Consider the following 26,121-nt stretch of genomic DNA (forward strand, 5'->3'; position numbering starts at 1 on the left):
TCAAAATGGATCTCTTGGTCTTGGTTTCTGCATGTTGTCAATGCCAATTTCCAAGTAAAACAGTGTGACAACTGCATTGCTTGCATCAGACATCAAACATTCCAATCACCTGAATGTAAATATGGAAAGCATACGGCAATACTGTACTTGTGTACCGTGTTCATTCTCCTACTCTGAGACATCCCACGGTGCCAGCAAACCGCCTTTTGTCTGTACTCGGCTATCTCAACCAAAACCATCAGTTCCTGTGGGCGTTGCCACAAAACAGCTGTCAGCCAATCAGAGAATAGGCTTTTCAGTTTTCAAAAGGGATCTCGCATATATAAGGTTAGCTCATTAATATTTATAAGCAGGGCGGTCAGGAACAGTTGGTGACATTTGAGATAGCAGACAAGTGGCAGTTTGCTAGCGCCGTTGTTTGTCTCTGCGTAGGAGAATGCCTGTGTTAAGAACAGTAATGTTCTTAATACACAAGGTAATATGTCACATGTCTGGATCATAACCATTCTGAGAGTGACCAGTACCTGCAGTATTCCGGTACTGCACCACAGGGAAGTCCAGTGCCTTGGCAGCATACTTGGCCAGTATGGAATCTAGCTGGTCAAAACGCAGGTCGGCTATGTCTCTACTCATTTTCAACTCCTCATGGAGAACCTGTACCACCTGGGAGGCCCAGGCAACCTGCAGATTACAAAATGGGGTGAAAATTAACTCCCTTTTATAATAGCCCAAACATGAAATTTGTCATACCTTTTTTAATAGTGTTAAAAATCCTATAAATGGAAGTGTTAATTAAACCATAAATTCAACTGCAGAACTACAAAATTTCTTACAAACAAAGACATAGCTGTAATTTCTAGGACATTAGTAAATTTTTTTGGGTTACATGTAGGTGGGATCCTTCATCTTCTACTGTCTCCGAAAAAGAAGTCAAACCCAATAGCTAAGTTTTTTGCTTTGTTCATGCTTAGTTCATTTGAATTTATCACTAGAGTTAGTCGCTGCATACTGTTTACCATTGTTTGTCTGTCCGTTTTTTTCACTTGCAATTAGCCCTCGGGCAAGAACTTGCGATAAACTTTGAATTATAAGTAAAGACAAATACATTTTGGGGGGTTTCATTCTGGTTGTATCTTACCCTCATGTTCATGAGCAGCTGCTCCAGGATGAGGTCAGGTCGGGTCACCAGATGTTCGTACTCCCCACGGGCTCCTGATGGGAGGCAAAGGAGGGCCTGGGGAGGGCAACAAACAGTCATTGGTGTCTATTAGATTACTGTCATTGCAATAATGCTGTGAGAAATGTTATCAGCAACAAATAGAGCAAAGAAATCATCAAAACTATCAGGGTTGGACAAGTTTTCTAAAATTCACTTGTCCTATCACTTGTCCTATCATTCTAAAATTCACTTATCCTATAGCTGTAAAAAGCTATAGACTGAAGATCCACTAGTGCAGGAGAAAAGTTAGAACATTTTGTTTCTGGCTACAGATATCAAGATGACACTCTGATGGGAAACTTACATTACCTTGGCACCCATTTTCCTGAGACAGAGCTGCTGTAAAAAGCTTTAGACTGAAGATCCACTAGACTAAGTGCAGGAGAAAAGTTAGAACATTTTGTTTCTGGCTACAGATATCAAGATGACACTCTGATGGGAAACTATGGTACCTTGGCACCTATTTTCCTGAGACAGAGCTGTTGTAAACATAGACTGAAGATCCACTAGTGCAGGAGAAAATTTAAAGTTAGAACATTTTGTTTCTGGCTACAGATATCAAGATGACACTCTGATGGGAAACTACGGTACATACCTTGGCACCCATTTTCCTGAGACAGAGCTGCTGCAGCTTGTCCAACTGCAGCTCATTCTGCAGATGATCCAGCAGGTACTGCAGCAGGAACAGCTGACTCTCCACCAGCTGCAGCTTGGGGAGGATGTTCTCACACACTGAGAGGCAGGTGGACTCGGATCCTAGGTTCTGCAGCACCTGAATAAAAATTACAAAATATTTGGCTTGATGTTCTCAAACACTGAGAGACAAGTGGACTCGCATCCTAGCACCTGAGAAATCAAAATTACAAAATGGCTTCAGTGTCACTGACGAAAGATACTGGATACTATCTGAAACATCTGACCGTTTCCAAATCATACCCAGTTTCTTCAGTAACTGTTTTTTGGCATATCTTATTACCTGGATGTCCAATCTTCATCGATGCACAAAATGGCTTGTTGACAAAGGATATCTTCAGTGGATACAAACCCTTGGGTTAAAAAAAGTTATCCATTATGCACAGACTAACCATCTGAGATCTGACTGCCTGTGTAATACCAGTAAAATGAAGACAAGTTACTTGCAATGAACTATTGTTCAACAACTACCTGAGATACCACTACATAACTATCTAGCAGTATGATAGAACTGTACATGTAAAGCACGGTACCTGGTACGCTTTGGTAGTGTCTGCCTTGTGTCTGCCATGCTCAAGAAGCGAGATGACATACTGCTCCTCTACCATCTAAAATCAAAAGTACAGAATTAAGTTATAAACATTAAAAAAAACTTTCACAATCATGTCTGATTCAATTAAATCACATTCAGCAAGAATCTGAGTCAAACCCCTTTATCCTCAAAATCATTCTAATTTAGTCAGTGTTCTAGCCAGCCTGAATTTTTTTTTTCTGTTCCCTGTATTTTGAATGGAAATCCTGGCATAGACGCAACGATCCTAGGGGGTCCGGGGGTATGCTCCTCGGCAAAATGTTGAAATCCCCTTTATAAGGCTATTTCCTTTATTTTGAGGGGCAAATTTTGCCGGTAGACTTAGCTTGGTTCGATTAGTATCTTAACATGCCAATTTTTGTCCATCGAAGAGGACAGAATGGGCAAAATTTTTGTCCGTACCCAGCAGCAAAATTCCGCCAAAGGATGGGCGTTGGCTAGAATCCTGAATTTAGTTCATAAAAAATTGCATATTTCTTTACCTGCTTCAGCCTCTGTGGAACATTATGCAGTTCTGCCCACTCCCTGGTTGTAGCGAAGTCCTTTGCCCTCAGCAGTATTCCCAGGATCTTGTTAGGATTGGCGACAGACTCCTCTGCCACGGCCTGCCACCTGGTGAATGCGCTCACGTCTGCATCCAGACTGCTGCATCCTGTCTCCTCCTCAAGGTACACTGCTGGGGCAGCCTGCAGGGCACAGTTCACGATCTGCAAAGCAAAATGTCGATCTTTAACAAACATTTGTGGTGTCAATTAGGTACAGTCAAACTTGGTGGAGCAACTACCTGCTGTCAGAGGACACATCATTACAGTCCCATCCATCCATAGTTAAGACCCTTTCCCAACCAACCCATCCTCCTAACGCCCGGTCCCCAACGGCATTAGCCTATGGGGGCCTGCTATCTCATGCCCTATCAGTGGTTATTATGATTGTCGCCACAAACCAGCTGTCAACCAATCAGACAATACGCTTTTCTTGGGCTTTTTGTTGTCGCAAGCTGTCTTGCAAAGGCCGCTGGGAAGCTATCAGCCAATCATGTTACGTATTATATGGCTCCATCCTCCTACGCCCGATCCCCAACGGCTGACTGCCCATATAAGGGCAAGCTCATTAATATTTTTAAGTAGGACGGTCCCTAACTGGTCTGAGGGCACAAGATAGCAGAGGTAAATACAAGGAGTTTTGACACGACTGTGGTCCCTCTACGTAGGAGAATGAACCAACTGTCTTACCCATTGGCAACCAGCAACCACATATTTGCAGTCCCCATGGGTATATCGCACCCATCTCAACAACAAAAATTGATAAACATCAAGCCTAGCAGCCGGCATGGCAAAATGAGAATTTCTGCATGTTCATTCCATTCTAACATCATCATCGTCCTTGAGACGAGAAAAAAAGTTTTTCCCATGTGTTTCAAATTGTTTTTCCCATGTGGGTGCATATCGATGAATTCAATTTATGTGATGGGTTTCCAAACATGATCAAAAAGTTAGAATGTCTTTTAAAATTGTTTTCGATACCTTTCTTTCAATATGTAACAAACAAACAAAGAAAACGATTACGTGTGCATCTAAATTTGTCTGGAAATGTGCGTTGTTTGTCAGCTATGATTTTCTTTCATCTTTCATTTCTAATTTCTTCAAAAGGTTCTGTTTCACATTGTGTCTCAGACCTTGCCTGATGCAGAGCGTGTATTTTTGCTGTGCAGAAACCTGACAAGTCGGACCATGCCGGGAGGGCAACAGCAGTCCAGAACAGGTGATACTGGTAAACACATTAATTTAAAACATAAAACATTCTTCTATTGATATGTGTCAGCTACCAAGAGGATTTGTTTTTAAAAAATCATGTTATGACAACTGTAAGGTTTGAAATTACCCAGTGACGGGCTATCATATATTTCTATTCTTCCAAATAGCATTTGGACGAGGCATGAAGCCTGGAGGATGCATTCTCACGGCAGTATTTTCTCTATCGGGGTTTGATTTCATGAAATCTTGGAGTGACTGTTCTCCCTAATTCATACCGTCGACGCTATTTTTATTTTGGAATTTCCTCCAGGCACCACACCCATGCAGCAGACTGATTGGCAGGCACGTGCCGATGCTGCTGCGAGTATACCTAACCCTATGTACGCCTCCAGAGCAGGTAAAACTTCATAATCCTGTGTGAGATTCATCGTACAATAACAAACTTATTACGTTCCTGAGTCACGAGGGTGCCGTACAAGCTTTAGCTGTGTTGTTAAGAAACGACTGTCTTAGATGCTTGTCGGTGGTCAGTAATCTGTCATAGACTGCTTGATAACTCTACGACTTCAAAATCGTAAGACAAACTTAGACAGTGTGATGTTGTGACATCTTGCTATTACATTGACTCGTCTGCAATACAGACAAATCTAATTTCGTAAGCAATCGATTGAAATTATCGAACTACCACAAATTGGGCAAAAACGTTAAAAGAGTATATCATGCAATAATCAAATAGTTTTCTTTTGGCAGACTGCTTTGTTTTAAGAACAATGTTTAGTGACAATGCTTCAAATGTGACCCAGATTTTCAATTTGCCTATTTGGAATGAAAATTAAGCTGTATACAAACTTTCCAGCATGAAAATTTGAAAAATGTAATAAAACTATGCAATATTGCGATATTCCATAGTTTATGGTAACCACGAGCAATGTTTTCTCTCAAAAGCATGTTTTGTTCAAACCTAGATTCTAATTTCCAAACAAGAAAAGCTCTTTGATGGTGCAATGTACAATAACAGGAGAAGGGTGTCAATTTGCCACAGTTGTGCCTGTGTTCTTAATAAAATGGTACTACCATAGTTAAGGGATATATATTTGTTCCAATCATGTTGTATTTGATTTCATAAAGTGGCTATTTTACTTTAATTCATACCGTTGATACCATTTTTATTTTGTAATTTTCCTCCAGGCACCACACCCATGCAGCAGACTGATTTTCAGGCACGTGCAGACGCCGCTGCGAGTGTGCCCAACCCCATGTACGCCTCCGGAGCAGGTAAATCATTTTTCAAGTCCACTTACGGCGTGACGTTCTTGTCACGCTTTTATACATTTTGTCATATCTTAGTGTGTGTTTAATTTTGTAATTTTTTCCAGGTGCCACACCCATGCAGCAGCCGCAGACTGATTGGCGGTCCATTGCGGACGCCGCTGCGAGTATACCCAACGCTTTGTACATTTCCACAGCAGGTAAAACTTTGTAATCTCGTGTCATATTTGTCCTGCGATTGCCATACGATCACAAGCTGATTAACGATCACAAGCTGATTACAACCCTGATTACAAATTTTCGACTGTCTATTTCCGGTCTTTGTCAGTCTTTGTATGTCCTTGACAAAGACTGGAGTTGGACTGTCAGAACTCTCATGTCTGATTTTCGCTTTGGAAATAAAAATCCTTGTTTTCTAACAGACCGCACGTATCCGAGTGGAACAGGCGGCCGTAGTGCTCTCTGTAGCTTCATCCGCTCCCAGCTTACTTACATTGTCCCGGGCATTGCCGTGCTGCTGAGCCTGGTCGCTGTTGGACTCGCCCTCCTGGCGTTCATCAATGATGGGGTAAGCGCTCTTGTATCACAAAGGCCTGTTGCAAAGCAATTTTTCTGACACTGCCTCTGTTCTGTTCATGGACTCCATCAAGCCATAACTTTCTGCTTTTTCATAAAATTGGTTGGAGGTTTTTTTAACGTTTGGTCTAACATACATATATACGTTTATACGTTCGTAGAAGATATCTGACCAAGACGACATGCACCAACTGTCCACCATTATTGACACCTTGAAGCGCAACCAAGACGACATGCGCCAACTGTCTACCACTGTTGACGCTTTGAAGCGCGACCAAGACAACATGTCCACCACTGTTGATACCTTGAAATGCGACCAAGACGACATGCACCAACTGTCCACCACTGTTGACGCCTTGAAGCGTGACCAAGACAACATGTCCACCGCTGTTGATACCTTGAAATGCGACCAAGACGACATGCGCCAACTGTTCACCACTATTGACGCCTTGAAGCGTGACCAAGACAACATGTCTACCGCTGTTGAGGCCTTGAAGCGCGACCAAGACGACATGCGCCAACTGTCCACCACTGTTGACGCCTTGAAGCGCAACCAAGACAACATGTCCACCGCTGTTGATACCTTGAAATGCGACAAAGACGACATGCGCCAACTGTTCTCCACTGTTGACGCCTTGAAGCGTGACCAAGATGACATGTCTACCAATGTTGATGCATTGAAGCACGTCCAAGACGACATTCGCCAACTGTCCACCACTGTTGACGGCTTGAAGCGCGAACTGGACAAGGAGCGAAGCCGAACCACCACCATGGAGCAACGTCTTCAGGATATGAGTAAGTCACCAGGTAGGTTGGTTTTTTAGTTTTCAAATAGACTATTTGTGCTGGCAACGTTAACGCAGTGCGTATATTAGCAGGAAAATTTGTGACTATCATTACTTTATCAAATGATACTATTTACCATCCTATACTATCAATAATTCCTATGCCTGCAGAATTTCTAGCATGAATGGAGCACGTACATATGTGGTATTCATTATCACCTTATTTACATCATCAATAATGTCCTTAGATGTACATGTACATGCTGTTATGTTTACGTAGTGTTTCACTAACTCCTATCATTTACTAATTATGCTGGACCAGGTATATTGAATAAAACTAATGGGAGATATGGATGCAGTATATGTAGTGGCTAGTCAGTGATGGAATTCTGGATCATTTCTAATATCACCAATATTTTTCCCTACGCATGTTGCTGACTCGCTGTTTTCCAGCATCTTGTCCCAAAGGTTACGCAGTGTTCCGTGGAATCTGCTACAAGGTCTTCAACACACCAAAGACCTTCAGTGATGCGGCCGCGGCCTGTCGTGAAGACGGCGGCACACTCGCCATGCCCCGAGACGCTGAGGCTAACGACTTCCTGATCTCCTTGTACAAGACTGTGCCGAGCAATCTTGCTCTCTGGTTCGGCCTGCACGATCGGCGCGGACGGGGAAGCTATGAGTGGGTGGATGGCTCTGCACTTGGGACGTACAGCTCCTGGGGTCCGGGACAACCGGACAACCCATGCGACAGAGAAGATTGTGTTCTTTACTATTCATACCGGTATGACAAGTGGTACGGCTCTCGATGCGACATACGGTATTACTTCATATGCCAGACTGTTCCAGGTACTGCTTGTAACTGTATCTGAAGCCCTTCTGTCTAGTAAACAGGACACTGTTTATCCTATATTTTCACCATACTAAGCACTTTAGATCATCTCAGCTTTCGCAACAAACCATGTCAAAACACATCATCCCACATCTCGCCCTTAATTTCTCATACTATTTTTCAGGACGTCTATAGGTGACAAACGGAAATCTTGCTACTACAGTACAGTGGCTCCCCAATCAATTGGAAGTAAAACAGAGTAAAAACGTACAGCAGAAACTGATATTCAAAAAAATTGTACATTTATAGTAAGCTGAATTTCTTTTGCTGTAGTAAAAATAAATGGACGAAAAAAACAAAGTGCCAGAATTTGAACCGATGGTATTAACTGGTGGAAGTGCCTTAACCAAGTTACAAAGATTTTCTTACTGTTCTTCAAAGTTTGTATACTGCTCATTTGAGCCTGGACCACTGAAGAAGCCACATTGATGAAATCTGTTTGTGTGACAGACTGAATAAAAGTTGTTAACAGGAACTATGGCTCCGGCTATCTTACTGAGCGGTGACTGTAGTGAGAAAGATCTCTGTTAGCGTGAGGATCAGTTCACAGCATTTATATACGTGTTGTTGGGTTCCATATTGCCGCCAGGAAGAAACTCGTGATCGGCACAACGTGGCATTAGGTTTATCTAATTAGGTATGTATCTAATGTTAAAAACCACGGAAGAAAAAGGCAACATGGATAAAAGAAAAGCACCGACTCTAAGCACTAAGCAGTTAAGCGGCTTCTACTGTATTTAACTTTTACAAACATTTAACACCATAAAAATTAAAGATTAGACAACCTGAAACCACAGTACAAACATGTCAAAACAAGCCCTTGAGACAAGACATTATGATGTGCATCTTACCCGTTGGTAAACCTTCATCTCCTGCAATGCCTTCTCCACTGCCTTCTGGAGTGCAGAGGACCTGAGACTGCTGCCTGCACACATCTCCAGTAGCTCCACACAGACGTCCACAGGCCACTGACCCAGACAGGCCAACACCAGATGAGCAGATAGATCTGGATCCTGTACTCTTAGGAGGTATCTCCAGCTTTGGGGTTGTTCCGTATCTGTCTGTGTACCAGCACTGCACAGCACAAAGTCGCACAGTAGGGCTGCGTTTTCCACATCAAGGGCAGAGCTGTGATTTTCTACAATGTCAACTGCCTCCTGCAGCCTCCCCTGTTGTAACAGCTGCAGCAGGAGTTCTTTCACGTTGCCAGCTAATCTCGCATCTGTGTGACTAGAAAGAAGACTGGGAACGATGGCAGTAGAACTGGCCGACCTTCTTTCTTCAAAGGAGTCTGTCAGCTGGTTGGAAAGAGGAAGCACCATAGCGTGGATGAAGTTGTGCAACACTGGAAACTCGTCTTCTATGTGTAACTTGGTAGACTGTACTGTCTGGTTGATGTCTGTCTCACTGTCCTCATGAACTTCTGACTCTGCCTCATGGTCCTCTGGCTCTTCTGTGCTCTGCCTTGAGGATGTCTCACTTTGTCTACAGATAAGCTGAGCTAGAGTAGCCACCAAGTAAGACCGATTCCTCAAGTATTGCTGAGTTGTGCCAGATATTCTAAACATTGGAGACTGTTCATCTGTCCTTGGTGCAGAGTCCTGTGCTGATGACAAAAGTTGGGATTGGTCTATCTCTGCATGCCTTGAATCAATGGGTCGTTCAAACATGAATGCATACTGGAATGTTGCATCAAATGGAACCAGAGAATAGGTGGTCCTTGGCTGGGATTGTCCTGAAATTCAAACATAATATATTGGAACTGTGGTGATAAGAAATTTGAGAAATGCACAAAGTTTAAAGTCAGCCAGCAATGCTACACTAACTACCTGGTAGAATACTTTTATCTGGATAAGAAGATGATGGTTTGCAGGGTTGGACAAGTCCACTAGCCCTATTGTCCAGGGCTAGTGGAAGTGCTGATTGGGCAAATGCATGGCCTACCCCAATGGGCAAGTAAGATTTTTCCATTGAGGGACATTTTGATATTCTTGTTACAGTCATGACATCAAGCAATGGTCAAGATAGAAAAATACAGGCAATCATAAGAATTCCATTGCTGGAAGTGAAATTGCATATAAAAGTGACAAATTGAAAATTGGTTCGGGCAAGTAAATTTTTTATGTGCTTGCCTGATAGGACAAGCAAATTTTAGAAAACTTGTTCAACCCTGGTTTGGGGTTAATGTCATGTACAGAAATGACAGTGAATGTTCCTGATCAGACTGTTCCAAAGATCATGGATAATGTGACAGGGGTATTACCAGACTGTTCCTGCTGGGCCTCCAGTTTCCACAGCACATCAGCCAGGTGGGGAGGGCAGTGGTCTGCCAGCACTGACATCAGCGCCAGGAGGGGGTCATCGGGTGACTGGTTTTCACCAAGGAAGTCTTCCTTGTACCAGTCCAGCAACTGTGGAATCTTCACCTAAAGGTAGATAGGCATGATTGGAACACTCTGTTAGGCCACGTTGATTTGATTATATAGATGACATCCTCTTGGAATCCAAAAACTGATGCCAGTGTGTGAATAAAAAAAAGTTTGACCGAAAAAAATGTTGCTTTCAGTTCTTTCACATATTCTTTGACCATTTTCTATGACATAATATAAGTATACATGTGCCAATGTTAATTTTTACAATCCACAGCATATCTTTGATTATGTCTTGTTGTGACCTGTACTTAGCCCGGTGTGGCAAAAATGTGCAATAAAGATCTTCATTCATTCATTCATTATTTTAAAGCTTTTTTTGGACAATTTAGGGTGTGGTTGAAACTTTTTTTATGTTTGAAAACGCTGGAAAATTGATATGCGTGTGGATGTCATCCATATAATCAAATCAACATGGCCTTACTGATAAATAAAAAGATGAATACATTGCCGCTAAGGTCAAATAATTCAAAGCAAGAAAAAAGTTTCCTTAAGACTCTATTGACATACATGTAAGATGGCCTCGTCCACTGCCAGCTGTGTCTCCAGGTACAGACGTATGGCTGTCTCCAGCTGCAGCTCAACTTCATCTGGCTTCAGCACCTAAAGTGGGGTGTACAAACATAATTAATGATTTTTGGATAATTAGTTAAAAATGTAAAGTATTTGTTTATTCATCAGATTCTGACAGGGTCATTTTGGCGATAATTGAAGGTACACGTGCCTTGAACGTTACAGCGCAAGTCTTTGTCGGCGAATTCACCAACATTGCACGTGGCAATATCATTTACGGTAGATTTGACTTTGGCAGGCTCAATTGAAATTTGAGACAATCGAGACAATGTTACTTGGTGAGAAGTGGGTAACTTATTGCTTGTGGTCAATTGATCACCTGTCTGTAGTGGCCACATTTCTCCAGTCCCTTGAGTGACCGCTATTGACAGGTTTGACTGTATATGTTTGCATATAGCTAGTGTTATTTACCTGAAGGGGTGGGGAAGAAGCTGCCCCCTCTGTCAGCACAAACAGAACCCTGGGGTCCGCAGGGGGCAGGAACTCATGCCAGGGGTCGTTTGGAGACAGTCCTATGTACAAAACATACAGTTCATATCAACACATACAAAATGTATCAGATTCTTCCTTATTACTGGTTTACAGAACAATATTTTCTACATACGGCTATCATGTTCTAGTCATATATCTGCCTACGTCAATTTATCTATACTTTATTCCAGCCTCTTTATTCCAAATGTGAGACCAGAACACTCCTACATGACTTTGCTGTTATCGATAATATTTTGTTGTTCTGTATGTAGCATGTAGTGTACCATTGTCTATATAGCTAGTACATGTAATTGTCATTGCTTGCCATACATTGTACCTTGTGCGATTGTTGAGCAATAAAGTTCATTCATTCATTCATTCATTGTATGAACAGCAGCGGTGGAATATGCATCATATTTATCTCTATCATTCTGAATATTGATGGTTTTATATGAAATCTTTTGAGGAGCACAGAAAAAGAACAAAAAGAACTTCATAGCACAACAATTGTACAAGGTACAAAGCATGGCATCTACTACATACATAACTTCTATAAGGTTAACCTACTTAATACAAGTGTACATAGTATAGGATGAAAATGGTCTATTAGAATCACTGGAGGGATTTCTAGCGTCTACACATTCCTAAATATATTTTCCTATGTATACCATACAGGGGTTGTCACATGTCATAATCTAAGTCCATATAATTGTTTATTATGTTTTTTTACAGGAACTAGATTGTGCTAGGCTTACCATGGAGTCTGTTCTTAAGCAGGGAGTAGTTGGAGGGGAGGGGCAAACCATGATGCAACACCAGGAACCTCAAGTCAAGGGCACTGGGAAGAAACAGGCGGAAGCAGACATTGATGAGATCTATGACTCCTTCAACCAAATAAGGAGACTCTTTTAAAAAACTATTGCTTTATTTTTACCAACGTTTTGGTGACTGTCTGTCACCTTTTTCAGGGCAATACCTAACGTGAGAGCATCTGAACTGTGAGCAGCAATAACTGTCCTGCAGTACAATGTGAAGCAGTCAGAATTGCTTAAAAGAAGATGACAGACGGTCACCGAAACGTTTTTAAAAATCTCAAGTCAAGTGCACTGGGAAGAAACAGGCAGAAGCAGAATACTGATGATATCTACTACTCTTTAAACATTTACACAATTAATGAAGCATATAAAGGACTGTGATCAAAACACGCTCTGATTAATTGAAGGTAACTGGTATGAACTTACAGAATATGTTTTTTTTGTTTTGGTTTACTTAACTTGATAAAGATGTTTAACTTGCCTTGGGAACAAGGTTGTGCTAGCCCAAGTAAATGTCAAACTTCTAACTCTGCAGTCTCTGGCCGCCACTGGTCAAATTCTTATTAGATTCAGAACGACTGAATCCACAAAGGTATGAATTCTACATTCAACTGGGAACAAAGAATACCATCCCCCAGTGTGGTTACGGTAAATGCAGAAATGTTTGCAGTTTTCGCGAGGCAGTCTTACTGCGAACTTAAAACCACTGCAAACACTCCACTTTCATGCTAACGCGAAATTAAATCCCAGGAAACTTAAATGCACTTACAGTAACTGTTCTTCTTCAGAGGTCGGTCTGAAGGACCACAACCTGCTAGCCGCCATACTAGACAGAGATGCATGGTCGGACATCATTAATTTAATGGCGCCTCTTTCGAGGATGAACTGAGCTGAACAGTCCTGCACATTTACCTTACTGTCCCCATCTGGCCAATGTTGTAGGCAATGCTGCTGAGCCAGATCACACTGTCGAGTGGGTGGCTACAATGGAACAGAGCGAAGGGGGCAGCTTTACTCCCGGTCCTCCTCCTGGCCGCGAGCTGTGCCAGGGCAGCATGGGCCAGCATCAGGTTGAAGACGTTTGCAAAGAAGCAGAGCTTCTCCGCGTCGGTACCGAGGAGACTCAGATCCACTGCCTCCAACTGCTGAGCTGCTGCTGCCAGGTCATGGTAGTCTGAGGACTGACAGACCTGCACGCCTCCCCTGTGGTCAAACACTCCGTCTGTGGCATGAGCTGGACAAAATGTAGAGAGAGAACTTTATAGCACGACAATTGTACATGGTACAATGTATGACTATTACACAGAGTACAAAGTAGAGGTATAGATTCTGAATAAGACTTTTAACATCCTCGTTAATATAACAATAAGGGCTAATACAAGTCTTTGATATAGTGTTACAATCGAGTTGGGCTAATCATGAGTTTAAGTATTCTTTCTAATAGCAAAGCAGTTTTTGATATATTTACCTATCTTTGCATTATGAGAGTTGTGCCATCTAAAGATATATACAAATCTGTCTGTAGCATCGAGTCTCTTGAAATCTGCTGTTTACATTACAACTGTATTCGAGAAATGTATGAAGAAGGAATCCACACTTATAGTTGCTGCCTCTTCATAGGGTTCATATGAATGTGATGACACCATCATTTGAAGGCAATATGATACAAAATTAATCTTAAGGCTAATTGATTGTATATCTAATGTATTTGTGTACAGAAATGTATGAGAAATACCTTTCAGCAAGTTGACCATCCTTGACAGCAAGTCTTCAGCCAATCCTACTGGGGAGATCCTGCTCTGATCCGTGTCATCTTGCTCAGTAAAGTCTGATGCATTCAGAACCCACAAGTCCCCTGCAAGTGAGACAAAAATGATAATTGAAGTTTATTTGCAAGTTCATGCCCGGAGGCCAATTGCAAGTGATAATGGACGGTGATTAACATTATAATTGTAAAAAGGGGCTTAGGTCAAATACTAGTGTTGGCTATTTCTAAACAGGCTGGGTTTGACTTCTTTTTTGTATGCAGAGGAAGATGGAAAGAAACACTTTTTCTACAATTTGTGGGTTCTGCAATTTCAAAATAACACCTATGATCAACTTCCTCGAAACCTGCGAGCAAATCAACACCTTACAATTGACCTGATCATGGCAAAACACTTCAGAAGTGTTTGTTTATGCTAGGTTGTCAGTATTTATTTCAATGTTGAGTTAGGAATAGAATATTGTCCATTGTGGTCAGATCTGATGTGAGTGGTGAAAATGCCTTCTTAACTCAGATGACATTTTACATGTAGTATGTGCATTTGATAGATCAGTATCTATTAATGTTTAAAAAATCTTTATATGTATTCAACATCACTCAATTGTTTCAGACAGAACTGCTGTAGTTCTTAACTAGGTTTTCTTCAAATTCACATCGCTATATACTGTTCAATTGCCTGTTTCCAAGTCCTTCTACAGCAGCAGTTTCTTTACCCGGATGGCAAAATTATGAAACTCCCTCGACGACACCTGTTTCCCTCCTGTCTACAACTTATCAGCCTTCAAAACAAATGTTCACTGCTATCTCCGTGCACAATTTCCAACTTCTAATCTTAGTTCATTGCCTTGAAGTGGTCTTGTGACCTTGCTTTGAACAATCTCATTAAAAAAAAAGTTCTTCACCAGAGGTTGGAGACTGCTCCATGGTGAGAGGTACCCTGGGACAGCAACTCTGCACGATCACATGCACCAGGTCCATCCGTAACTGCTCAGCAACGGTCTGCAATCTGTAGAGGGTCAACAGTAATACTAGTCAAGATACTGAAAATTCAGAAATGTTCACGGCAGATTTATGTTCACGTTTTTCACATTGCCAATTCACCTCAAACTTAAAACGACCGCAAACATTTTTCCATGGCAGTAACAGACTACAGTGCATGGTGCTACCGCAAACTTAAAACCGCCACCGCGAAACTAAATCCCCACGAACATGAATGCATTTAGAGTACCCAGATCTAGCAGACTCAAAACAAGATAAAGGATTCACATAAGGATGCCAGTTTAGTCAGGGGAAATGTCTGAAATGTTTCCTGCAGGACTGAACAGTACTTACTGATCGGGAGGCACTCCATTGTCAAACATCAGTTTGCCCAGAGTGTAGGTGGGTCCTTCAGTCAGCACCAGAAAAGGGTTGCCAGGCTTCACCTGGGACGCCCTACTCTGCTTGGCCAAATCTGAGAAAGCAAGGTGAGGAAATAGGATATAAGAGCATTCTTGTACACAACCAGGATGTACTTACATTGCTAGGAATGTCAACCCCCAGTGATGAACCGGGACAAGGGGGGATACAAACACTGCCACTGGCCGTTACGGTGAAAACGTCCTATAATGGGTGAATGTTGGTGAAACACGGTGAAAAACGGTGAAAATGTGTCACCCGGATTCGCATTGTTCCCATGTAAATATGGAGGGGTGAAAGCAAATCTTGCACCTACGTGACAAAAGAGTAAAACGTGGTGAAATGACGGTTTCACCCCTAGTAAAACAAACAGCAATTACGTTATTGTGTGTGTTGTTTCACGAGCTAGCGACGTGCCCGGCGCTGTCCAGTCTACGGCACTGGGTCAGAAGACTGCCCGCCCAGTTCCTCAGCGCAAGCCGGGGATTTTTTACGCCCCCTCTAGCTCCGCACGCCGGGCAAATTTTAACGGTTACAGCTCGGCGCTATCTGTAACGGCACTGGGACTGAAGACTGCCTGCCCAGTTCCAGGATTTTTTACGCTTGCGACCCAGTCACATATTTCTGGGTCGGAACCACAGCATTGATTCCTTGCCGCATGCTTGCAAGTAAAATATTAATTTTTCATTCTGAAATCGAGAGCGCCATGACAGGACTTGTATCTGACAACCCTCTTTTGTATCGAGAGACCAGACATCTATTAAAAGCGCGTCTGATAAACTTATAAAACTTGGTAAAACATTGTGTCCGGGCTTTTTCCCAGTCAAATACGGCGCTAAATCAACTCCGGCCGCCATGATGCACGGCGTCTGCAAGCTTGCAAGACGTGCACGTGACCGGAATACGCACCTCTGATTGGTTGATCCTACAGCTTTAGGGGGTTCCCCACTATGATCTGCGCTCTGATTGGTCGAGCTTTCTTTGCTGCCCCATGATGCCTTGCGACCACGCACGTCAAACTAAATTTCTTTGTATTAAAAATGTTACATTTCTACGCAAAAAACGCTCTATTCCACAATTACATTGCAATATTCTCGTAAAGAAATACACAATTACAATAGTCTTTCGAGAAAGCATGCATTTATATCCGCATTTATGGGGGAATTTAAGCTGGGAATGTAAAGATACGGCCACGGAAAATTCTTTGATTACGGCTCCCGACAACAACAACAAAACTTACTCAGAGGATCTGAAAGACGTAACGTTAGAATATATTTCCCAGTGTTGCAAATGCTGTAAAACTATGAGTTATTGGAAGATATTCGTGCATAACCAATAATCGGATGATTCGGGCCTGGTAGAAGCTGCATGACCGCCAGTCCAGTCCGGTACCTCGCCAGCCAGCGTCGCTTGGTACTGATTTAACGTGATATTTTTGCACCAGTTGTTCCATTCTAAAATTCGGCATAATAAATATTATAAAACATTCTTTATTTTTATGATATACAAACATGATCCAAAGTTGCTCAAAATCATGCTGTATTCCGAACGCAGTATGGGGAGGGTAACGTTAGGTGACTGTATGCCATGCTGGCTTTCCATCATTTTTCGGGAAAAGAACACTCTAGTAGCAAAACTCCCCACGATGTCACCACGGTTTTCGATTTCGATTTTTTTCAATCGTGTGGATAGGGTCTAATACCGCCCAACAGCGGTAAAAATTCCCCGGCTTGTGCTGATGAACTGGGCGGGCGTTCTACACTCCCAGCACCGGCTAGATAGCGGCGAGCTACCGATGGTATGTTTCTTTGTCTATGGAGTTGCGTGCGCCCGTACGATGACACCTTTCACCGGAGGTGTTAATTTCAGCGGGGTGAAACACGGTGAATTTTCTATTGTGTTCTGGTGCAAAGTAAACACTTGAAATTTCACCCCATCCTTGCATAATCTGCTCAAAATATGTGATAATTGCTCAAAATTAACCCCTTGCAGAGTAAACATAAAAGGGGTGACTTTGACTCAGAACAATCAGAGTACCTATTTCAACCGTACTTTCACTACAATTCACCCATTAGAGGACGTTTTCACCGTAACGGCCAGTGGCAGTGAAAGTTGGCCACGTTTGGGATTGTGTTCTCGCCGCAAAAGACACCACCTATATCGGTTACATAAAGCTGCAAGAAGCAAAACTCCTGACAGGCAGTGACCAAGCCTACTGTGGACAGGCTACTATAGACAGGAGCTTACCCTGGTGTTCTGTGAGCAGGGTTGTCATGGTGCTGACGTGGGTGTACAGACTCCTGAGGAAGTCTGCCCACTGCACGTCCTCTTCCCTACACACGACTCAGTAATGTATTAAGTATAGTACACATCCCCACGACTCAGTAATATATTAAGTATAGTAGACAGGAGCTTACCCTGGTGTTCTGTGAGCAGGGTTGTCATGGTGCTGACGTGGGTGTACAGACTCCTAAGGAAGTCTGCCCACTGCACGTCCTCATCTCCAAGACTCTCCAGCTGCTCCATGTGCCACAGGCTGCTGCACAGCACAGGGTAACCGTCGTATACTTTGATCAAGTGTTGCATGGCCTAGAAAGAATGCAGACAATGTCAGCATACTCTAGTTTTGATAATGATTGACCTGCTTTTATAGGTTTACCTTAACATTCACGGAGTCTCACCTAAATAAAGGTTCAGAACTTGAACTATGCGGCTCCAAATGTCTTACTGAGGGATGACTGTGGTGCGATAGATGTTGGTTAGCTGAGGAATGAGTCCACTTTACTATATACTGACCTACTTTTATTGATTTACCTTAACGTTAATGGAGTCTCACCTTGTTTGAAGCCTGACGTGCTTTTAATACCTTACTTGTAATACTTTACTTTTTGTTACTCTTTGTCCTGACTTTGTCATTACCACTAATAGCCACAGTCTATAGAATTGAAGAATCAACAGAAAGCAAATTCTGAAGAATGTACCTGTTGAACTGCACTACGTTTTGCCTTGCCAGTCTTTCCCTCCAATGTCTGCATATCTCCATCCTCAGACAGGGCCTTGAACAGTCTCTCCACAGCTTTCTCCCTCTCCAGCAGACTGCTGACCTGATTTCGCAGTTCCTCCCCATCCAAGGACGTGGAACCTCTGCCTAAAACGTCCCTTGCACTGTGTTGGAAGAACTTTGCCTTAACCTGAGGAAAAAAAAAATATTGTACATAGATCAGAGTTCAGCCAAAGCTAACATGAACAAAACTAATTCTGTTCTAGAAAGACTAAAAAGGTACAATATACTAGGGGAAAACCATATTTGTTGCTTCTCAGATTTTTTCCAAAAAAATTGGACCGACAGGTCAAAACTTTTTTTTCCAAAGGTCTGGGGTGAAGATACACGGTTTAAATAACACCAAAAAAAAACAGCCTAAGGAATGGAACAGACTGCCAGCAGAGGTAGCCCAAAGCCCCACTCTTGACAATTTCAAATCACAGTTATAGATCCCTCCCCACCCGTCCCTCCCTCCCCATTATAACATTCCATTTGGCTACTCCCAACCTTGCAGTAGACCCTCATACAATAGGAAACATAATCTTCACTATACGGTTGCCTCAAATGAAAGAAGACTATGCAGTAAGCCTTCTTTCCACCTTCTCACCTCTGGCCGTATAAGAGAAGAGCTCTCCCCCGAGTCCTTCCCCACAACGCCCACAATCTGCTTGAAGACAGACTCAAAGCCAGCAATGCTCTCCTCAGCCTTTGAGATCCTGTGTTGGTCTTCCTTTCCAAGCTTGTAGTTCGTCTGCAGTTCCTGGCTCTTGACTGCAGGTGTGACTTTCTTGTCAGCCATCTCCAGCAGAGACCTGGACACCTGTGATGGGAACGGCCAAAACAAACAAACTTGAATCATGTAGCAGTTCTCTCTATCATGTAGTTTGTACGTTTGTACGTTTGTATGTAAAAATTGTGTATATAGACTTAAAGGGACTTTAAACAATGTAAACTGTCTCTGTTATATATGCTGTCTGACCCTTGCCTCTTCCTTCATAACCTCAATGAAAAGTGGCCTGCAGGCCAATTTGAGCTTTCATGAATAAAAAAAGTTTCAAACAATGCCACCTATGTTGGTTTATGTTGTATTTAGTTAGACTGACACCCGATATTAAGTTGGTTTCGTCCAATAGTTAAGTCTGACCACCGACACCTTGAGGTCAGCCATGTTGGAATAAAGCTCTTCAAGTTAGTTGCACTTGTGTCGCCCGTGAGTCGCTCCCTTTAGCGGTCCTTCTACTAAGTTCAGTTCAGTTCAGATCATCCTCTACTAAACTGGCGCAAAAAATTAAACAAACCTCCCATCTACATTAGAGCACAACAGCCGACACTGAACAGAGACGGGGGCCGATATCGTCTGCCAGGCATTTATGATTCGTTACTTGAATCACGTGTCTCTAAGTCACGTGATCAGAGTAACTGAATCGTCACTCCTGAAGAAGGTCGACGGAAGTGCGACTGAAAATTCGAGGTAAGCTAATTTTGGTGTTGTAAGACAGTGGAAAATCTTCAATATGTACTACATCAACACACATGAGCTTTCATGCTAACCTCCCAGGAGTTGGTGGCAGTGCAGGCCAAGTCAAAAATGATCATGGCGGGGACGTTCTCACTCCTAATCAGGGAACAGATGAGGGGCTTCGTGGCCATCTCCTCCTCATCAGCCCACACAACAGCTGGAAGTCTCTCTGTCTTCAGCAGCTGGTCTACAATGTTGTTGAGAGACATCGAGGCCATCCCCGCTGCAGCGGCACTGGCGATGGCACCCAGCGGCGACTTGCTCATCGCGGCAGGCTTGTCTGCTTTGCCACTCGTGTTGCCCCCTTTGGACTTCACCTCCACTGACTGGAGCTGCTTGCTTGCTGCTTCGTAGTTCTCCGAGAACTTGACCTCTGCGACGTTGGCTTCATTCTTAAACTGGAACATCTTGATAACCTACAGAAACAGGAAGGACAATCATAAAGATTGTTTTTGGTGACGTCATAGTGACTTTGGTAGTGACCTTGGCAACGCCAGTTTAATCTGTTGGTTCTCGGACTTTAGAAAAAAAATATGCTCGACTGGAAAAACATAATGAAAACAAAGCCAGACAAACAGGTTTATGCTTTGGTGCACTCACTTTTATGACGTGAATACAGTCATATTAAAGTTTTCCTCTCTGCCCATTGCTTTTATGATGTCTGTTTGCTATATTTTCACTCAAAAAACCAAGAACCAAGAAATTAAATTGGTCTGGCCTTATTACCAGTTAAAGTAACGTTTAATTTCTTTCTTTCTTTCTTTTTTTCTTTGTTGATGATGAAACAACTCATCACATGGGACTGCCTAGTCCTGCTAGGGCTGGTTGCATCTGACCCGCAAAATACAGACAGACATACACAACAAACATTACAACATGATACAATATAAAATTATCAATAACTATCAAATTTGTCATGCATCTACAGATATCTGAGAAAATGATCTATAACATACCTAAAAGATGGGAGTGAGTGGAGTAGGTGGAAGGTTACTTAGTAAAAGTAACCTATCTCCAAAGTGATGGACACAAGAACTTCATAAGCCTTATTTTGCTATTCATTCTTTATGTTATTGAAACCCTTACCTGATGAGCCTGAGTGTAATTGCCTCTTTGTAAGCACATGTTTAGAAGGGTGCCCTTGGTGGCCAACATCCTGGGAATAATGCCTAAGGATGAATCAACAAAACTGCTTTAAAGCTGGCGTAGTTGATGAAATCGAAGTATGACAGTGTGGTCCGCAAAAATGAGGGGCAAAGAGTCATACATGAACTCGTCTTTCCACTTTTGAAGCAAAAGTTTGGCCAACTTCATATGTATACATATTTGTGAAACTACATGTACAGGTCAACGGCAACACTCATTTTACTATGAAGGTCATACAATGTCACTTAACAAGTTTCCTTTTTACAGGTTTATAATTTCATGTCACATCAAACTGTACAGATTTCTAAATGATGTCTCCATCTGCTATCCTACCTGTTTTCCTTTTAAGGACAAGAGAACTGGCTGCTGAGCTGTATCGAGCGCTGTGGTTCCTCCTCCTGCGACGCCTGCCCTTGTCACTGTCATCTATAAATCATGAACAACAACCCATCACTACCGTTTCTGGACTGGCACAGTACCAGCCTGGGAGTGGGTACCACCTGGATAGTAGTTCGCTCCTGTATATGTTTGCTTCTGCTACCTGTCTGGAGACCTACGCATTCAAACCCTTTAGTCTGTTGATGAGCGAATTAAGGAATAGGTTCTAGAACACTCGTTCGATGACAACAGGCACTCCCGCAAGCGGATGGAGGGCTTGTCCAGTGTTGGAACGCCTGTTCGAACGATCTTTTGAATCCATTCCTTAACTTGCTCTAGTGCAAGGACCAGTCAGCACCCTCGTCCAAAATTTGGATGATTCCAGACATTAACGCGGCCAAGGATCCCAGACGAAACAGCAGAGAAGCGACTGTATATAGTGTACAATGAATGTCAGAGCTAGAAGCGAACTACTTTCCAGATGGTACCTAGGCCATCAGATACACCCAAAGACATTGAAAACGTAGCAAAACCTGCAAAGAGAAAAAAAGATAGCAGGCAGGGACTGTAGGGTAGCCACTAACCAGTTGCCGTGCCAGTCTGTGTGCCAGTCACCTGCTCACTGCCTGGGAAAGACTTCTCACTTTCTGCCCCAGTTCCTTGAGAAGTAGCTAGCAGCACAAATTAAGAGGTGCAAATTTTAACTGAAGCAAGTATTTCGGATTTACTATTAATATATCTATACTATATCCGTTGCTTTTGAAAAACATGGAATTTAGGGTGTTAAGTCAACGGATTCAAACTGCAATTTTTTAAAAATATTGCAGTTTGAAACCATCTTCCGTCAAATTGATAATCCTAAACACCCTATTCTAAATACAACGGATATAGGTTACTCTGCGGATAAAGGTGAACTAGCGTTACATAGAAGCAAGCTAAAGCTGGTTTACAGAATATATCCTTAAAATCACGATGCTAGACACCAAAAAAATCTGTCTACAGCATTAAAAATCTGGCAAGTACCTGTCTCACTCCTGCTTCTGCTAGATGAAGTCCCCCGTTTCTTTCTTTGTCTTTTACTCCTTTTGTCTTGTTCCCACCTGCTGTAGTAACTTCCCATCTCATCACCACTGCTGGTGTCTCCCGAGTCTCTGCTTCCCACAGCAATCAGACCTAAAAACAATAAACCTGTCAGCATCAGACTATGACACGCTGTACACTAGCGTTTTCTGAGATGTCTTGGCCCAAGATGTCTCAGGAAACACTTAATTTCCCAGTAGAAAGAGAAATTTTATAAGTGTCCCAAGACACATTTCCTGCTGTGCGTCTTGAGACAGCTCGAGAGGTGCACCCAAGATGCTCAGCGGGAGAGCCAAGACCCTTTTTTCCTGTGTAAGGAGAACAGAGCCTGCTTAGAGTCAACTTGGAGCGGTGCCTGTAGGCCAGAGGGCATATATTATTGAGCCTACCAAGTGCAATCTCCACAGCATTTTGGATCTGTGTTTACTAGGAGGTTGTTTTTCATCTTTTCTCACATCTTCGAACAGGGACAGTTTTATTCTGATTGCAGTTAGAGTCCACTACAACCCTTTGATATTTCCCCCCACATTTGCGGCAAAACTGCCCAATTATTACGGAGGACAGAGTGTGGCCAGATGCAGAGACACAAATACATGCCTGCAAGCCTGCTCTGCGGGGAGTCCGAGACAGCTTATCACAGCGTGTGTGAAGATGGGTTTGCTGAGACATCTCCGCGAGAGGTGTCTCAAGACAGCTTTAGCATTTTTAGTGTAAAGAGAGCCTAACTTTCCAAGGTACAAGCCCACGAAAAGATGACCCCAAACATACACTAAGTCTTGGTAATCTTTTCCTCAAGGATGCAGAAGACCCCTAACCTGGCTGTTTTGGGACATGTTCTGGTACCACCAGCTGGAAGCGCCACTGAGCCTCGTTAATGCACTGGTCCAGCCTGGAGATTCTCTGCTGCAAGGAGCTCTCCGTAATGGAGGACGACACACACTTCAGGAGGTCCTCATCTGGAAAGATGGAGCAATCAAAGATGTTATAAAATCTGGTTATGATTATTAGTTTCTCAGAAGTTATTTAATGTCAATCTTTAGCTATTTAGCAAACTTTAAACAGTTAAGAATTCCAGCAAAGTGCTTTGATTACGAGGGACTGAGTACCCCTTCTTGCAACTCACCTTCTCCGTTCTGGCCCTGCCCTAGCTTGGCAAACCTGGCAGACTTGAGGTTAAGAAAGCACTCCTTCAGCACAGCCAGGATGTCTCGTACCAAGCACTCATCCATCAGAAACCCCAGCCTGGGCACCTCCCGGGTCCAACCATCCCCACTTCTCCCGCTGCTGTGCCCTGACAACCCATTCCTGTCCTCACTGGCCGGCTCTGCAATGTCCGACAGACTAGGATGATGGTTCTTGTCCCTCCCTTTTTTCCTCTTGGTGGTGGGTTCTTCTTTAGTAGCTGTTACCTCTTCTCTATTCTCAGGGACCATGGCTTCTTTGCCTATAGCTATCCCCTCGCTTGCCTGGACTATGGCGTCTAACACTGTTCCCGGTACATTTGGCTTCCATGTGGTGCTATTGTCTGCTAATATTCTGTACACCTCAGTGCTAGATACCATCTCCACACTGCTGTCCAGGGAGGGTGGACAGCTGAGTAGACTCTCTCTTCTCGACCCGCGGTTTGTCCTGTCCAGTTCGTATTGCCCCTCCTCCCCTCCGCTGTCGGACAGAACTGACCTGTCGTCGAGCAGGTCGTCGTGGGTGACAAACAGCAGGGAGAAGATGTTCTCCAGCACCTCAGCTCGGAAGGTCAGGGGTTGGATCTGGGACAGGTGGTCCTTCCCTACCTCCAGGTTCTTTGTGACAAGTCTGCCATACATCTCTTCCATCTGTGCAGAAGGCTGGGTGCCGCTGATGTTGCTTCCCGCAGACAGGCTGCTGTTGGCCCTGGCTTTCATCCCCAGGTCCTGGCCGTGCAGGATAGCGTCCATGAAGCATCTTATGGCACAGTAACCCCTGGAAATAAGTGCAGGTATATTTTGAATTTAAATTTATCTGGTGTATTTGCAGCCAGTGACATAGGCAGGTACCCAAAGTCAGTAATGAGGCTGATTAACATGGTCGAGACGCCATCTTGAACATGGGACCCCCGTTTTACGTCCCTTCCGGAAGACGATTTGGTGGAATGACCATGCTTGGTCCGGCTAGAGCAATCCGGTCGCCCTTGGTTAGACGCCCATCCAAGAACTGACCGGACTGCGTGTTGCTTAACTTCCAAGATCGAGGGATCGGGTGTACACATGTATCCAACAGCCATAGCATGTTACACAGAATATTGATATTAAGGTAATATACATTAATATACATTAATATACAGTAATATCATCAGTGAACATTCAGTTCAGGAGTTTGACAATGTACCTGTCACAGTAGTTCAACCTTCTGAAAAATAAAAATAAAATAAAACCCTACTGTAGGTAGCAGAGGCTAAGTTTGATAACAGTCCTGCTTGCGACATAGTATACATCGAGTCGCCATCGTATCGCGTTCCCCACGGGTCACCGAGTTGTGTTACAGTTTAACCATGTTGCATTTGGGTTTACCAGATGCATAGTTAATGAGATGGGGTCAAATTTCATGTTTGTTTTACCAGCCTTTAAACAATCGGGACTTGACACCTTGAAGGATGTTATGTGGTGACGGCTCCACCTCTACCCTCTCTACCTCTCCTCGTTCTACCCTGTGTCATGAGGAAAACCTGACAGTGTGTTCTTATAATGTATTATCTGCATGACTGTTGGTGTGATCAATAGATAAAAAGGCATACCTGTATATGGAAATGTCCCTCTGTTGCTGGAGACTCTGTGGTCCTTCAGAGATGGAGATGTCCTCAGCACTGTCATCATCCACAGGAGCAAACCTCACAATCTTCTTTGAAGAGTTTTCTATGGGTACATAGACATATTGTTAAGTCAAACTGAATGAAATACACACCAGAAGTATCACCCTACATTCATCTTCATGTTCAAGTACTTCTTCACACACTGCAAAGAGGTTAGTTAAAAGCAGATGAATCTATTGTACTGTATTTACACTGTATGTGCTATGGCATATCTATTCCTTAATTAACACTCACATTTACAGTTTACCTAGGCTGACTCCTTTAATCAGAATGATAAAAATTCTGGAAGATCCAAAGTAAAACTTAATGTGCGCATCTGACTTTTTGATACATGTAGTATTGCACAACGTTATAATTAATTACATAACAATCTTGGCGTGTATTGCACTGTTGCTTTTACAAGAATATTGCACGTAAACAAAAGTTATCTACTAGAAAATAACCCAGATTATAAAATAAAAAACAACCTTCTGTGGGCAGTGATGGCTGCTTGTGCAGCAGGTCCAGCACCTCTTCCTGGTTCAGCCTGGCCAGACTGGTGGCCTGGTGCAGCATGAACAGGACCGAGTGGAACTCCAGGCCCTGAAACAGCTCGCTGGCTCGGTCATGGTGGGTGGTGGGGGCTCCACTCTCGATCACCAGGGGCCTGGGGAAATTGTCACAGTCACTGAGAATTACTAGTGTAATCATGTGTGCAACATGAACAGGACCGAGTGGAACTCCAGGCCCTGAAATAGCTCGCTGGCTCGGTCATGGTGGGTAGTGGGGGCTCCACTCTCGATCACTAGGGGCCTGGGGAAATTGTCACAGTCACTGAGAATCAGGCTTTTAGCCAGGCATGTGTCATGGCTTCATTGGGACGTGCTTTTCTTAGAATAA

The 26,121-nt window shown here is 43.1% G+C and overlaps 1 protein-coding gene across 1 annotated transcript in view; it reads right to left on the reverse strand.

The window, feature by feature from the left end:
* Positions 1-26,121, reverse strand: part of LOC118424780 (zinc finger FYVE domain-containing protein 26-like) — a 42,850-nt gene that overhangs the window by 10,978 nt on the left and 5,751 nt on the right. The window contains exons 7-32 of the mRNA XM_035833513.1: positions 25,710-25,888; positions 25,168-25,285; positions 23,521-24,356; positions 23,213-23,353; positions 22,341-22,490; positions 21,902-21,988; positions 21,273-21,365; positions 20,880-20,962; positions 19,826-20,209; positions 18,882-19,094; positions 18,213-18,422; positions 17,649-17,820; positions 15,166-15,286; positions 14,736-14,839; positions 13,804-13,923; positions 12,981-13,302; positions 12,009-12,091; positions 11,194-11,294; positions 10,720-10,812; positions 10,044-10,206; positions 8,632-9,515; positions 2,987-3,211; positions 2,446-2,520; positions 1,815-1,991; positions 1,139-1,234; positions 525-681 (exon numbers count right to left, since the gene is read on the reverse strand). Of these exons, the coding sequence (XP_035689406.1) occupies positions 525-681; positions 1,139-1,234; positions 1,815-1,991; positions 2,446-2,520; positions 2,987-3,211; positions 8,632-9,515; positions 10,044-10,206; positions 10,720-10,812; positions 11,194-11,294; positions 12,009-12,091; positions 12,981-13,302; positions 13,804-13,923; positions 14,736-14,839; positions 15,166-15,286; positions 17,649-17,820; positions 18,213-18,422; positions 18,882-19,094; positions 19,826-20,209; positions 20,880-20,962; positions 21,273-21,365; positions 21,902-21,988; positions 22,341-22,490; positions 23,213-23,353; positions 23,521-24,356; positions 25,168-25,285; positions 25,710-25,888 (5,387 nt within the window). The remainder of the gene's footprint in view (positions 1-524; positions 682-1,138; positions 1,235-1,814; positions 1,992-2,445; positions 2,521-2,986; positions 3,212-8,631; positions 9,516-10,043; positions 10,207-10,719; positions 10,813-11,193; positions 11,295-12,008; positions 12,092-12,980; positions 13,303-13,803; positions 13,924-14,735; positions 14,840-15,165; positions 15,287-17,648; positions 17,821-18,212; positions 18,423-18,881; positions 19,095-19,825; positions 20,210-20,879; positions 20,963-21,272; positions 21,366-21,901; positions 21,989-22,340; positions 22,491-23,212; positions 23,354-23,520; positions 24,357-25,167; positions 25,286-25,709; positions 25,889-26,121) is intronic.

The sequence above is a fragment of the Branchiostoma floridae genome, chromosome 1 (genome assembly GCF_000003815.2).
Source record: "Branchiostoma floridae strain S238N-H82 chromosome 1, Bfl_VNyyK, whole genome shotgun sequence".
Classification (NCBI taxonomy): Eukaryota; Metazoa; Chordata; class Leptocardii; order Amphioxiformes; family Branchiostomatidae; genus Branchiostoma; species Branchiostoma floridae.